We start from the raw sequence: 15277 nt of genomic DNA, 5'->3' as shown, positions 1-15277 counted from the left end.
ATTTAGTGATTAGGTCGGTCAATTTCATTCTTTCGTTTTGATTGATGTTTTAATTGGAACAACTTTACGTACACACGTACTTTACTTTTAAGATTTATGGTCATTAATTATTAGTTAATTGATCAGTTACTTTAATTGTTATAATATCGGGCCGGGTTAGGCCGATTATTAATAATATTGGGCCGCGTTAGGGCGAGATTGATCATAATCGAGTCATGTATGTAAAATATCTTTGATTGCTTAATTCCAAATTGAATTGGACATTTAAGGGTGTCTATAGTCACAACTAGACCTGGTTATTGGACAGGGTAGTCCAATGGATATAGGCCGGGTTAGGGTCAAGTTAATAGGGCTTTTATTGGGCAGGGCTCTTATTGGACAGGACCTCGATTGAACAGGGTCATTATAGAGTCAAACTTATACTACAATTATTTTGAAAATTAAAATAGTAATGATACAAAAAGTTACGTGTACGTATAGCTTCGTATTTACTTGTACTTGCACATGACTCTTTTGTTTTTCATTTTTTCATTGCTCGTTTATTGATCCGCCCACTAATGACCCGCTATTGACCCGTGACCCGCTTTTGACCCGCCCATCATTGACCCGCTAAAAATGACCCATTCAATACCCGACCCTCTTTTGACCCGCACCGACCCTGACCCGTCCCGCCCCGCCCCGCCCGATAACCAGGTCTAGTGACAACTCACAAGTACGTGGGTTGTTGAGAAGAAATAAATAGGAAATTAAATTAGTATATACTACGTAGAAATTTAGGCAAAAAACCCCACCTCAACAGGTTTCACTTCTTAGCTAGGTCATCAAAACCATGCACATATTTGGTGTTGCCCATTGAATGTGCTGAAGGGGATGGATGATGAAGCTGGTTCACCTCTCTAGCCAACCACGTATCGACACGTTCAATTACTAACAGTAGTTTTGTACGTTTTAAACATTAATAATGTAATTTGGTTATATAAAGTGCACAAATTGATAGAAGCAGTTTGCCTTGTAGTAACAGCATTCGGTTTCTGCAGTAGCAAGAGGGTTATGGCGTCTACACCCGGTATTCTAACACATTGGCCATGGGAGCCTCTTGGAAGCTTTAAGGTTCCTTCTCTATCTCTAGCTATGTATTTAATACAAGAGCTCTTAAATCTTAATTATTATGGTACGTAACCTAGTCTATATTATTAAGCATACTTGGTAATTAATATCAAGTACGCGCTCCCGACCTCTTCTAGCTAGGGTGAGTCCTACTAAGAGCCTGAGACACTTACCATGATGTTAATATATAAACCTCAAATTTTTATGGATACTAATTAATAATGTTTTGGTGCATGGATGATTTGCGCGATGTATGTCATTACATACTACTACAAGATTAAAGATTAAAGATTAAAGATTAAAGATTAAAGATTAAAGATTATAGAATGATTGATGATCACATATATTGTAAGTTGGATTAAGGTTAGTAAAGGTGATAATTAAAAGTGGCTAGACTTTCTATATATGGACTACAGGAGTAGACTTCATCCCACTTTTTGAAAATTAAAATAACAAATTCCCTAATTATATTTATCATTACTGTTGTTTTATGATACTCTGTAGCTAGTAGTAGTCGTTAATTTATGTTTTGATTGTTTGGTATATTTTGTTTATCACAAATTCTTATTTACAATGGTTGTACAATAAATATTGTACACCAAAGTAAAAGTTAACTCAAAAGGTTTAAAAGTTAAACTTATATAGGTAAAAGTTATTCATTTTTTAATGATAAATTTTTTCATTTTAATAAAAATTGTTTCTTCAAAATCACTAATAATGTATAAAATTAATCATTTAACCTTTTTAAAATGCTTATCTATCAACGTTTTTTTTACTAATATAAAAGTTAATCAAAACTAGATTAAAGTTACAAAAAAATAGGTAAAAGTTATCTTGGTGTACAATAAATTTATTGTACACCTAGTGCGCACAAGACCTTTTGTTTGTTTATTGATTGCTTGGACTAATGATGGGTTTTGTAAGAAATTGTGTTATCAATGGAATATGGGTTTTATTTAGGCAACTTCTGGAAATTGGGGTTATGATATGATTTGTGAGAGCTATTGTGGGGGGAGGTACGTGGAAGGCTTAATACTTGATCAAATGTTTGAACTTCTGTCATGCCCAAAAAGTAATGAATTTATAATATTATGGAACTAAAACCTCTACAATATCTCTACATCTATGTGTTCCGTTCTGGTATGACTCACACTAGCCATTGTACTTCAGATACGTAAATCAGATGAATTTTTTTCCCAAACATTTTAAAGAATATAGCTAGATAGTGAGTTATCCTAGTTGTTAAATGAGATGAATTATTTTAAAGAATATATCACATATGTATTATTTGATCGATAGGAAATTATTTCTTGATAATTAAGTTATTCATAATTAACAAATATATAGGTCCGTTTTAGTTGCATTAACTTGTACATTCTTTTGCCTGCTTCAACTTCGACACATGATAAGATGACCAACGCGCTCATATTTTTTTAATAAAATTATCTTAATTTTAAATTAACAAAAAAATTCTCTTGATTATAGAATAATTAGTGCTCTAATTATATTTTCGAAAACACACGAAAATTTGAGAGATCACAGAGAGGGAAATTTTTGTTGGTTTTTAGATGTTATATATTCTGGGTGAACTAGCTAGGTGGAATTAATTTAGTTTTTATTGTACGAAATGGACGTTTAATTATCGATAATATATACATATATTTTTGACGGGATTTTATATATTATCGATGATGATTCATGCCCCTCACTGCTTTGATTGCTTCAGAAAAACTGTTTTTCTTGAATAAAATTAAAGGAGGTTAAATTAGAATTACTGGTCCTTCAATTTTGAATGCTGACAAAAATGAAACAAAATGCATGTGCATGTATGATCAATTTAACATGAACTGCAAACCTAATTAATAAGGAAAGTAATGAGAATTGCTAAAAAGGGAAAGGTTGCCACATCTTAGGTTTTCTTCTTATGATGGACTGCAGGTCCTATTTCGGATGTATTAATGCATTTACGAATTGTAGACCCCACTCGTACGTTTCAAATCAAACAAAAGTAATTTTTTTTTTTTTTGAAATAAAATTAATTCATTAATAAAAAGTCATACGACATCTACAAAAGAAATCTGAATCTATCAAATACATAACAAATCGAATCAAATAAAACTCGTTTTCTGCAAAATTACGATCCTCGCGCATCGAACATCTTGTATACCCTCTAACACATCGTTGTTTGATACAACCTTCAACGAGGGGGTCTTTTGATCTGTTGTAATTTTGATATTGAATTAAATCAGATTCAATTGATTGTAGATGTAGAACTGATATCTGCTGCGACACCGCACAAATCTTCATCGCTGAATCAATTTCTCCTGCGAAATTAAATAATATTCTCCCCCGTACACCAGAAATTTAGGATCCTCTAACCTAAGAAAATTCTCCCTAAAAGGAGAAGAAAAACCCTCTTTCGAGGGAGAACAATTCCTCACACAAGGAGGAAGTATTATTAAAACCCTAAAACTCAAACAAAATTAGAAAGAGAACAACAAAATAAAAAGATCGGGGCTTTCCACCGATAAAATCGATGGAAGCCCCTTCAAAATTCACTAATAGAGGCTAGGGTTTGAGAGAGGGAGAGGAGGGAGAGGAGGGAGAGAGAGAACGTATTGATACATTGTTCATAAACAAAAGTAATCAATACAACAAAATATGAGTACATTTTTATCCCATTTGCACTTAACTTGATTTTTTTAAAAAAATAAAATTCGTGAAATTAAGATGAAGATAACAGATTAACTTGGCTTAGATAAACTTGAGTGGCTGAAAGTACTACTACATAGTACTAGTATCATTAATTCATTCACAATTACGGAGTACTACTTCTCAACTAACTTGGTAAAGGATCAAATACCATGTTATCCTATGCCTTTCACAACTAAAGTTTCCATTTTAATAAAACAAACGAATTGAGCATTGAATTGCATATCATGTGCCCGCTGTTGAAATATGGAGTAGCGAAAAAAATCATATACTCCGTACCTAACATGTTAGGCACACAACACTTTGTAAAGTGTATAATATTGGCCAAACTACCCTAAAACATGTAAAATATGTTACGTTTTTATATTTTAGAGATCTTTTGTGACATAGATGGAATTGTTGTAATAATTGGGTTTTTAAGACAAAATATTAGAATAAGAATAAGAACGTGTTTAGAAAATAGTTGCCCACGTGGTAACTAAACCACTGTCTTGAAAACGAGATTCGGAGCAACCGAAGTGCATAATTGTATTCACCGATTCGTTCCCTACGGTTCACATTGTGACTTTTGGGTGATGAGATGGAGCCACATAAACTTATGCCCAAAAGAATAAGAAGGAAAAGATTTTAAGAGATATGAATAATCATGACTTAATCATATATGAACCAAAAGTCTTCCATCCAAAAAAAAAAAGAAAAGGGGAGAGGAAGAGATCAATATATATCTTGTATGTCACAAACTCATAAAATGAAGAATATATATAGGATTAGTGGAGGAGACAAAACAACCCAAAAAAAATCAAAAGACTCAAAGGAATCCGATGTTATTAATCAACCAATTAAGCTCATGATAATGAAGGGTTGATAACCCCCATAATCAAGTGAAATAATGAACCAACTTAATCACCATAATCAGAATGATAATTATCCATAAACCATAATTAAAAGGTGGTTACAAAAGAGGAATCCAAAGAGATAATAAAAAACCGGACAAAATCAAAGAAGCGTTCTCAAAACCGGTCAGGCGCGAGTTCAAACAAAAACCTTCATAAACTACTCCGTTCTTAAAATCGACCGATTTTCGATGCAAAAAAAAGCCTTTTTAACTCCGATTTTCCACTTGCGCTCGAAACCTGCCGGTTTTTAAAAACCCGGCAGATTTTCATCGCACTTTTCCATCTTTAAATTCCAACAGGAATTAGCTAGACATGATTTTTAAACAAGGTTAACGTTAAGGTCAAGATAAAAGGGCTCTTATTGTACATGGACAATATACAACTAGTCTACGTCTCTAATACTAATTTTGGCTAAAAGACCGAATCCCAGCCTGACCCGACCCTTTGATTAGATCTACCTAAAATGAACCCCATTGATCCATCCATAGCCCAAAACAAGTTGGTTAATTATGGCATTGTCGAATAAGGATGTGTCCTTAGTTGAATCTGTTGTGTAGGTCCGTCGAAATCAAACTTTACTGGGCCATAAAGAGGGCAACAAAATAGGTCAACACTTAATATAATCAAAGGAATAATTTTGATATTAATAGTTTAAAACAGTAATACATTTCTGCTCATAATATAACAATATGTGTGTTTGATGCAACTACGTACTAACTAGTGCATCTCATTTGTGTTTGTGTTTTGTGTTTGTGTTTTGTTTGAATGCAGTACATTATAGTGGCACCTTTTGTGGTTCACAGCATATACTTATTTGTAGTTGGAGCAGAGGAGAGGAATGTTACTTATCTGTTGGTAATGATCTTCATGCTATGGAGGATGCTTCACAACCAACTCTGGATCAGTTATTCTCGTTACCGAACAGCCAAAGGAAACAACCTCATCGTCGACAGGAGCATCGATTTTGAGCAAGTTGACAGGGAAAGGAACTGGTAATGCATCTACTAGCTAGAGTGTATAAGCTCTAGGCTTTGTTCATTATTGTTAATTGTTGTGACTTATAACAAATTAATTAAATACAGGGATGATCAGATACTGCTAATGGGGGTCTTATTTTATGCTGCCTATTGGGGATTAGATGCTGTTAAAGAGATGCCATTCTGGAGAACAGATGGTCTTATTCATACTTTGTTGCTTCACATTGGTCCTGTGGAGTTTCTCTACTACTGGTTCCATCGCTCTCTCCACCATCACTTCCTCTATTCTCGCTACCACTCTCATCACCATTCTTCCATTGTGACCGAACCCATTACATGTAAGTCATCAAACAATTATATATCAAACAGCTGATCATTTGTTTTATCTTATTTTATGGTTAATTGTTGTGTGCAGCGGTCATTCATCCATTTGCTGAACACATTGTGTACTTCATTCTCTTTGCCATACCAATGTTATCAACTGTTTTACTCACTAAAACCGGCTCTGTAGTTTCCGTGTCCATCTATGTCACTTACATTGATTTAATGAACAACATGGGTCACTGCAATTTCGAGGTCATTCCTAAATGGATGTTTACCATATTTCCTCCGCTCAAGTATCTCATGTACACTCCATCGTAAGTATTACTGAAAATCACTATGTTTAGACATTCTAGTTGTCACATTACTAGTTTAAATAATTTACACTATTAACATGACAATTCTGTATCATTGTTTATTCTGTTGTGAAAGGTTTCACTCTCTGCATCACACTCAGTTTAGGACAAACTACTCACTGTTCATGCCATTCTATGACTACATCTATGGAACTATGGACAATTCAACAGATACCCTATATGAAACTTCTCTTAAGAAGTTAGAAGATGTGCCAGAAGTTGTTCATCTTACTCATCTGACAACACCACAATCAGTCTACCATCTCAGGTTAGGATTTGCCGGTCTTGCCTCAAATCCCCTGACCTCTAAGTGGTATCTGTGGCTCATGTGGCCTCTCACACTATGGTCCATGATATCCGCATGGATATATGGTCGGACATTCATCACCGAAAGAAATACCTTCAAAAAGATCAAGGCGCAGTCATGGGCTGTACCACGATACAGGATACATGTAAGTAGTTTTTCATGCATGTATTCATTTTTTATACTTGATCATAAGATGAAAAAGCTGATATTTCTTGCATTTGTTGGTATGTAGTATCTCTTACAATGGCAGCGAGAGGCTATAAACAAGTTGATAGAAGAAGCCATACTAGAGGCAGAGGATAAAGGAATCAAAGTAGTCAGCCTTGGACTTCTAAATCAGGCAAGTAATACCTAAGTCATGATTCCTTTTGCTAATGGAACAAACTAACTTTCTGTCTTCTGATGACTGTTCTTTCAGGGGGAGTATTTCAATAGAAACGGGGAGATTTACTTGGAAAAGCACCCTAAGCTGAAAGTGAAAGTGGTAGATGGTAGCAGCTTAGCTGTCGCAGTGGTGCTTAATAGTATCCCAGTGGGAACTTCTCAAGTTCTGTTTAGGGGTCGGTTCTCTAAGGTGGCTTATTCCATTGTCTCCGCCCTATGTCACAAGGGCATCCAGGTAACAACAATGCTATGATGGAATTTAAGTGAAAATATACATGATTTACTAACCTATGGTTTTCGTATCATGTTCAGGTTACTACCATAAACAAGGTTGAATATGAGAAGCTTAAAAAGGCTCTTACAACAGAAGATAGCACCAATCTGAGTATTTCAGAAAAAGGCTACAATCAGAAGGTAGTTTTGATAGTTGATGAAATAAATATAGATAAACTACAATATTGCTGTATCCTATAGAGTCTTTTGCATATGAAATGATATTAGGCAGGAAACCAACCACTTCAACTCAATTCAATGTATTCTAAATTCTAATGTATAGAGCTAATTAAAGGGTTGAAGCAGGTATGGTTAGTAGGAGAAGATCTGACAGAATCCGAGCAGTCAATGGCACTGAAAGGAACAATAATAATTCCCTTGTCTCAATTCCCTCCTAAGAAAACAAGGAAAGACTGCATATATCTCAACACACCATCAATGTTGGCTCCTAAATCTTTTGGAAACTTGCATTCTTGTGAGGTTTGTTTCACGTACCTCCCTTTTGTTTAATTCAATTCTAAGTATAGATTTACAAACATTGTTGTTGGTTAATCTCGTGTAAGCAGAACTGGCTGCCAAGGAGGGTGATTAGCGCGTGGCGTGTGGCCGGTGTAGTGCATGCTTTAGAAGGATGGAATGTAGATGAATGTGGTGATAGGCTGTTTGATGTGGACAAAGTCTGGGAAGCTTCCCTTGAGCATGGATTTCGCCCTTCCTTAACCCCTGCTTAGCTAATTTACAATTTACAATTTACAATTTACAATTTAGTATTTAGTTGGTGATGAGATTTTATTGTTTTATGCTTATGAAATTAAGATGAACAAGCTTAGAAGGTCCGTTTCATGTCCTTCAGAACTCAACTTGGCAAGATTTGCTATGTATGTATCTTGTGTGTAAGAACTAAGAAGACCTTTGCTAATTGCTAGCGTATTTTAATTACTCACTAAGATGCGTTTATTGTTCCATAGTTTTGTCACCAACCTTGAATACCGCGGCTTAGTTGGTCGGACGCAAAACATTTTTAACTCAAAATGGTGTATCATGAAAAAAGTTTTACTAGTTTGGAAGTCGTACACGCACGGATGCTATTCCATTCATTTAGATATTAAACTTGAATTTTATTTTAAATATTTCTGTATATTTGATGCAATATTTATATATATGGATTACTAGATTTAAGCCCGTGCGATACACGACATTTTATTCATGTTGATCGAGATTTACATTTCATGATAAACTAAAACCGTGTCTCGTTATACTCAAACTTTATCTTATTACTAAATACGAAATATAATATTATTCTAAACTATGATTGTTTTTTTAATTAAAATTTTCATTCCGTCAAAATAATCAAATAAAAATTGTTTTAATTGTATTAAATATTGAACTTATAACTTAAGGGTATATCTTATCTCAAACTTATGTTTATATCTTAGCCAAAAGTATATTTATTAAGTTGAAATTTTATCTCATTGTTTTAAACATATATCTTAGAACTGATTAAAAAAATTACATTCAATACCTTCTAAAGAGTTTTATTTAAAATTATAATTTGAGCTTCATCTAATGATCTAACAAAATAAAAAAAATCACAAATTTTAGAATAGTTTAGCTAAATTAAGTACTCCGTATAAACTTATTATCTCATGCGGTCTATAAAGAACAATACTCTGGATTTCTTTTTATTCAATTTTCATATAGTTATTCAATTATGTACAAATCTACAATTAATATAATGTAAATTTTATGTTAACTATAGCAGTACTTCAAGTTTTCCATAATCAGACTTAAAGTCTACCAACTACTCCAAGTAATGATGCGTTCTATTCACCTGATTTCCACTTATTTTTCCTAAACTTATTAGAACTTACCAAAACTTATTTTAGTTATAAATTGTACTTGACCAACCCTTATTTTTTCTAAACTTATCTGAATATATTTTTAATGAAATAAGTGGAAATAAGGTGAACAGAACATGGCTAAATTTAAAGTCTACCATGTGGATATGTGCTTGATGGTGGTGATGCCTAATTCACTGTGAGGTAGATATTATGTGGGATATATAGTAGAGGTTTTGGTCATTGCTTAAGAACTCGTTATGATTCCCTTAATTTAGTGCCTAGCTGCAATAAATTGTTGGGAAATTCTCTTTGGTAGCAATCAACTCGTTATGAAGAATAGGTGAATAATTTCTACCAATATCTTGTAATTCAAGTATAATTTTACATAGGCAATGCCTAAATGTTCAATTTTTTGGTAAAATATGTTATTTGACATGTTTTAATTGCTCAATATATGTAAATATATGTTCAAAGTAATAACATATTAATGCAATAACTAAGTTCATTTTAGAATTAGTAAATACCCATTTCACAATCAGTGGATAAATGTTCATTTCTTAATTGGTTGAATAAATGAGGATTGCCAAATAATTAGATAAAATATCATATTCGAATGAGTAGATAAATATTCATTTCCAAATAAATAAATAAATAAATATTCATTTCCGAAATAGTAAATGTTCATTTCCAAATAAATAAATAAATGTTCATTTCCGAGTAAATGTTCATTTTTGATGGGGGTACGGCCAGCTCTGACTGTACACGGATACAACCAAAAATTTGCAGAGGTTTATTATGGGCGGTGAAGCCCAATCCTATCGTAATAATATTCCATCTTCCATCGCCCAAGTGCCTAGTACAAGTGTACATCGTACTCTTAGAATTTTCAAAACATTGTGAGAAGCAGGGATGACAAATCGACGAGGGTCGGATTTGGAACGGGTGGAGCTTCACCCACATCCACCCGTTTATCAATTCTTTTCACTTAATCTATCCGTCATTCGCTTAACCTATCACCCGCATCCATTCATCCGTCATTCGTGGATGAAACGGATTAATGTTTTATTTAAAGAAAAATTACATCAACTCTAACATATAGTCATTTTGATCAATAAAAAATTATTTTGTATAAAAAAATAACAACAAATTATTTGGAAAAAGATTGCAATAAGAATTAAAAATATTTTCTCGAATATATATTATATAATATTTTTATTAAAATTTGAGTGAAAAATATATTAATGGATGGATGGATGATAAATGGATGGAGCGATGGTCATCCGTATTCGACTCGACAAGTCACCTGCTTCATCAGTCACCCGCATCTCATTCTTTCAGTTTGGAATTCCATGCATTTAATAATTGCGAGTGGACCGGGTAAATGAATCTCCATTTGATATTGTCATTCCTAGTGAGAAGCCTAATATATACTCCCTCCGTTCCTTAATACTCTCTCCTTTTCTATAAATGACATACTTTTACTGATATTATATCATTTCTCTCACTTAACCATGGATCTACATATATTCATACTTTCTAAAAAAAAATAAAAAATTCAAATCACGCTCCACCCCTAAACCTTTATTTGACCCATTTCCCACTAACTATATTAAAAAAAAAAATACTCCCTCCGTTTGTATTTGTTCTGTATCTTTGGTCTTTTACACGTTTATTAACGACTAATTAATGTGCATTGAGATTCCTCTATTTTTTTATTTAAACAAGAAAAATTACGTTTATTTATAATGTTTTCACTCTTATCAAAATTCCGATATTGGAAAAATGAGAAAAATTTAATGTCCCAATAGAAAAGTGTAAGAGATTAAATGACCCAATGAATTTAATTGGTTAAAATAATCATTTGACAAAAAATTTGATAGAATATTAAAGCATTTATGTGATAATATAAAAGGAAATGTAAATAACATTTTGAGACACGCAAAAAGGAAAACATAAAGAACAAAAAGAAAAGGAGGGAGTACCTCACTATCAACTACTCTATCCATTTCTTTTTGTTCTTTACGTTTGGCTTTTTACACGTTTATTAACGACTAATTAATGTACGTGTATCTTTTTTATTAAACAAGACAAATTACGTTTATTTACAATGTTTTCACTTTTATCAAAATCCTGATAATGAAAAAATGAGAAAATTTCAATATCCCAATGAAAAAGTGTGAAAGATTAAATGACCCAATGAATTGGTTAAAATAATTATTGGTCACAAATTTTGATAGAATATTAAAGCATTTATGTGATAATATAAAAGAAAATATAAAGAACATTTTGAAACACCCAAAAAGGAAAACGTAAAGAACAAAAAGAAACAAAGAGAGTACCACCTAATATTTTTTTTGAGGAAAGAGTACCACCTAATAAATTACTAAGTTAAATAAATTAACTAAAATTATGTGTCGGTCAAACTGGAGAGAGTATTAAGAGACGGAGGGGGTGTTTCCTAAATAAGTACTCCCTCGATCTGTCCCATTTTGTTTGCCCCATTCTATTTTGAGTCGTCCCTTAAAAAGTTGCTCTAGTACCAAAAATGTTCATGGGACAACAACTAATTTTACTCTCACATAAGTTACATTTAGTCTCACTATTTTTGTCTCTTGTCAATTCCATCCACCTAACTCTTAATAAAGTATATTTTGAAACATGAGGCAAACAATTAGGGACGGAGGGAGTACTCCATACTTCGCAGGCTAGTAGGCAACTATTAGTCTTCTACAATAGGAGAATGATCCATATTCTCGATTTGTCGTGCAAATCATGTTGCTCTTGGCTTCTACCTCATCCATGAATCCATGCATGATCGATCAAAGTCATGTAGGGTGGCACTTTACTCATCACTCATGCATATATATGGACGTCCCAATGGTTTATCATCCACCTTAATTGCATTTCATATATCATGGTACGTAATCCCCTGTGTAGTTGCTGTGCCGTGAACTATTGGTGTATGTATATGCATGTTGTGACTTGTGACTTGTGAGTGTTGATTTCTAATTGTTTGTTAGCTTTCTTTGTCTCACTCTTACATGTCATGATTAGCTTTATCATTCCTAATTAATACTTCATTTTCATATTTCTATAAACCGTAATTATATATTAATATATTATCACTAGTATAATAACATTGAAAAACATTTCTTTGTACTAATCAAACGTCCCCATAAACTATTGAGATTTCAATAACATCGTATTAGATATTAGTCTTCAACTTGTGTGTGTAGGAGTATTCTCCCACATGGAAGAGAAATGATGTTTTGGTTGTTTTTAAATATACTCATGTCCCTCATATATTGAATATGAGATGGCATGTGTTATTGGGCCTAGTGGAGGATGGGCTTGGTTTGTTAGTATTAGGTTGGTAATATAGCTATATATTATTATAATTGCTGACTGCTGTACCCGGGTACAGCCAGCTCTGCCCCAAAAACGACGCGCTCATATTGTTTGTTCTTTCTTGTTGTACTGTTTGTTCTTTCATGTTGTTTTTTAAATTCATCATCAAATTTTCATAATTGTTGTATTTTTTGTTATTTTTTCTGGAATTTTATGTTCTTTTTTATATTTTTTGTTCTTTCTTGTTTATTTGTTTGTTTATAATAATCATATGGTTAATGTTCATAATTAAATTCTTCATTAATCTTTTATTCTTTCTTTTTGTATTGTTTGTTCTTTCTTGTTGTACTGTTTGTTATTTCTTGTTGTTTTTTAAATTCATTCATCAAACTTATTGTTGTATTGTTTGTTCTTTCATGCTGGCTTTAAAATTCATCATAAAATTGTTCATAATTGTTGTATTGTTTGTTCTTTTTTCTGGAATTTTATGTTCTTTTTTATATTGTTTGTTCTTTTTTGTTGAATTATTTGTTCTTTCTTGTTTATTTGTTTGTTCATAATAATTATTTGCTTTATTGTTTTTTCTTTCTTGTTGTATTGTTTGTTCTTTCATGTTGGCTTTAAAATTCATCATAAATTAAAATTGTTCATAATTGTTGTATTGTTTGTTCTTTTTTCTGAAATTTTATGTTCTTTTTTATATTGTTTGTTCTTTTTTGTTGAATTATTTGTTTGTTCACAATAAATATATGGTTAATGTTCATAATGAAATTGTTCACTTCATTGGTCTTTTATGTTTTTACAAGCGCCTATATTGTTTATTTCCAAATAAATAAATAAATGTTCATTTCCAAAATAGTAAATGTTCATTCCAAATAAATAAATAAATATTCTTTTCCGAAATAGTAAATGTTCATTTCCGAAATAGTAAATGCTCATTTTTGTAGTGTATTTCCAAATAAATAAATAAATGTTCATTTCCAAAATAGTAAATGTTCATTCCAAATAAATAAATAAACGTTCATTTTCGAAATAGTAAATGTTCATTTTTGTACCAGTATTTGTTCTTTCTTGTTGTATTGTTTGTTCTTTCATGTTGGCTTTAAAATTCATCATAAAATTGTTCATAATTGTTGTTTTGGTTGTTCTTTTTTCTGGAATTTTATGTTCTTTTTTATATTGTTTGTTCTTTTTTGTTGAATTCTTTGTTCTTTCTTGTTTATTTGTTTGTTCACAATAAATATATGGTTAATGTTCATAATGAAATTGTTCACTTCATTGGTCTTTTATGTTTTTACAAGCGCCTATATTGTTTATTTCCAAATAAATACATAAATGTTCATATCCAAAATAGTAAATGTTCATTCCAAATAAATAAATAAATGTTCATTTCCGAAATAGTAAATGCTCATTTTTGTAGTGTATTTCCAAATAAATAAATAAATGTTCATTTCCAAAATAGTAAATGTTCATTCCAAATAAATAAATAAATAAATGTTCATTTTCGAAATAGTAAATGTTCATTTTTGTACCAGTATATTAATGTTCATTTTAAACAACACAAAACGACATCGTTTTGGATGGGGGTACAGCCAGCTTTGGCTGTACCCGGGTATAGCCAAAAATTTGCGATATTATTAATCAAGACTTAGCACGCGCACGGTCCATTTAATGAGCTAGATTAGCTTTGAATCCCATCAGCAGATGCAGAATATTATCATTTTATCAATGTATAGATCGACAATATGCAAATATCAAGCCCAACTCATTTTATAGCGTATGCTCCTTCCACAACGCTCATAGTGAACTCAATTATGATTTGCATATTGGGATAATCACTTGTTATTTGATTGGATTATTTAGAGTATTTTGCTACTTATAAGGTAATTTTAAGTGTGTTTTGGCGTGAATGGAATACATTTTTTTTAGGGAAAATAAACCCATTCACGTCAAAGCACTCATAAAATTTCCCATAATAGAGTGATTGAAATATTTAAGTGGACGTTAGGTGCATTATAATATTATAGTGTACATAATAAGTTCATTATATATGCATGGACCTATATATGTCTAGCTAATGCTATTGAGGTTGGCATGAGTGGTTAAACAGTCCTCAACCAAGGTCTCGGGTTTGAGCCTGAGAATGGAAAAAACCTCAAATGAGAGGGATGATGTCCATCGAGGTATTCATGCAAACTCCCGCGGGATATTTCCACTCGCCAAAAGCGATGGGAACTTCTCGTAGTAGAACCCAAAAATAAGAAATATACATGTGTCTCGTTCCGTCTCACCCATTTTAAAAGTTTTGGTGTTGTTAGTTTTATTCCACATCTGTCGTCGTGTTGATTTCCCGACCACCCTTCATTTTCCGGGTAATATATCGATAACAATAAGAAGATGAAAGGAGGCGATTAGATAGTACCATAAATACAGATTATAGTAAAGAGAGTAATAATATAATATAACCTATTCACAGTATAACCGATTACATATACTTAGTTCGAGTCGGGTTTATCGGTTCGAATTAAAACGGGTTTATTTGGTTATCAGGTCAGATTGTGTCTGGTTGAAAAATTAACGATTCGGTTCGGTTTGGGTTGGTTGACAGGGTTCACATCGAATCGGGTTCATGTCGGTTCGGGTTAGTATCGACTCGGATACATATCGGGTCGGGGTATAATTGGGTCGGGTCATATTGGGTCAGGTTGTAACCGGGCTTAGTCGGGGTATATTGGGTCGGGTTATAATCAGGTCG

The 15277-nt window shown here is 32.5% G+C and overlaps 1 protein-coding gene across 3 annotated transcripts; it reads left to right on the top strand.

Moving 5' to 3' along the window:
* The first annotated feature begins 797 nt into the window (after positions 1–797).
* LOC110792520 (very-long-chain aldehyde decarbonylase CER1-like) lies at positions 798–8252 on the top strand. Of its 3 annotated transcripts, none has more exons than XM_021997343.2 (11): positions 798–941; positions 1038–1110; positions 5487–5707; positions 5798–6030; positions 6108–6330; positions 6446–6821; positions 6909–7016; positions 7095–7295; positions 7373–7474; positions 7640–7813; positions 7900–8252. In XM_021997343.2, exons 2-11 carry the CDS (start codon positions 1051–1053, stop codon positions 8062–8064), a joined length of 1863 nt encoding a protein of 620 aa, XP_021853035.1. In that variant the 5' UTR covers positions 798–941; positions 1038–1050; the 3' UTR covers positions 8065–8252. The 3 variants fall into 3 exon arrangements, with proteins under 3 accessions (XP_021853035.1, XP_056693293.1, XP_056693292.1); XM_056837315.1 differs by having other exon boundaries at positions 800–941; positions 1022–1110; XM_056837314.1 differs by having other exon boundaries at positions 809–941; positions 1016–1110.
* The last annotated feature ends 7025 nt before the right edge of the window (positions 8253–15277 follow it).

Source organism: Spinacia oleracea, chromosome 2 (assembly GCF_020520425.1).
Source record: "Spinacia oleracea cultivar Varoflay chromosome 2, BTI_SOV_V1, whole genome shotgun sequence".
Taxonomy (NCBI): Eukaryota; Viridiplantae; Streptophyta; class Magnoliopsida; order Caryophyllales; family Amaranthaceae; genus Spinacia; species Spinacia oleracea.
Note: the sequence above shows the minus strand (reverse complement) of the source record. Positions and strands in the feature narration are given on the sequence as shown.

Bases quoted from the DNA above. Each gene is read 5' to 3' on its own strand.
- LOC110792520 (XM_021997343.2), top strand. From the start codon at position 1,051: ATGGCGTCTACACCCGGTATTCTAACACATTGGCCATGGGAGCCTCTT. The intron at 5,708-5,797 runs GTAATGCATCTA...AATTAAATACAG, and splicing joins GTTGACAGGGAAAGGAACTG to GGATGATCAGATACTGCTAA. The intron at 7,296-7,372 runs GTAACAACAATG...TATCATGTTCAG, and splicing joins TATGTCACAAGGGCATCCAG to GTTACTACCATAAACAAGGT.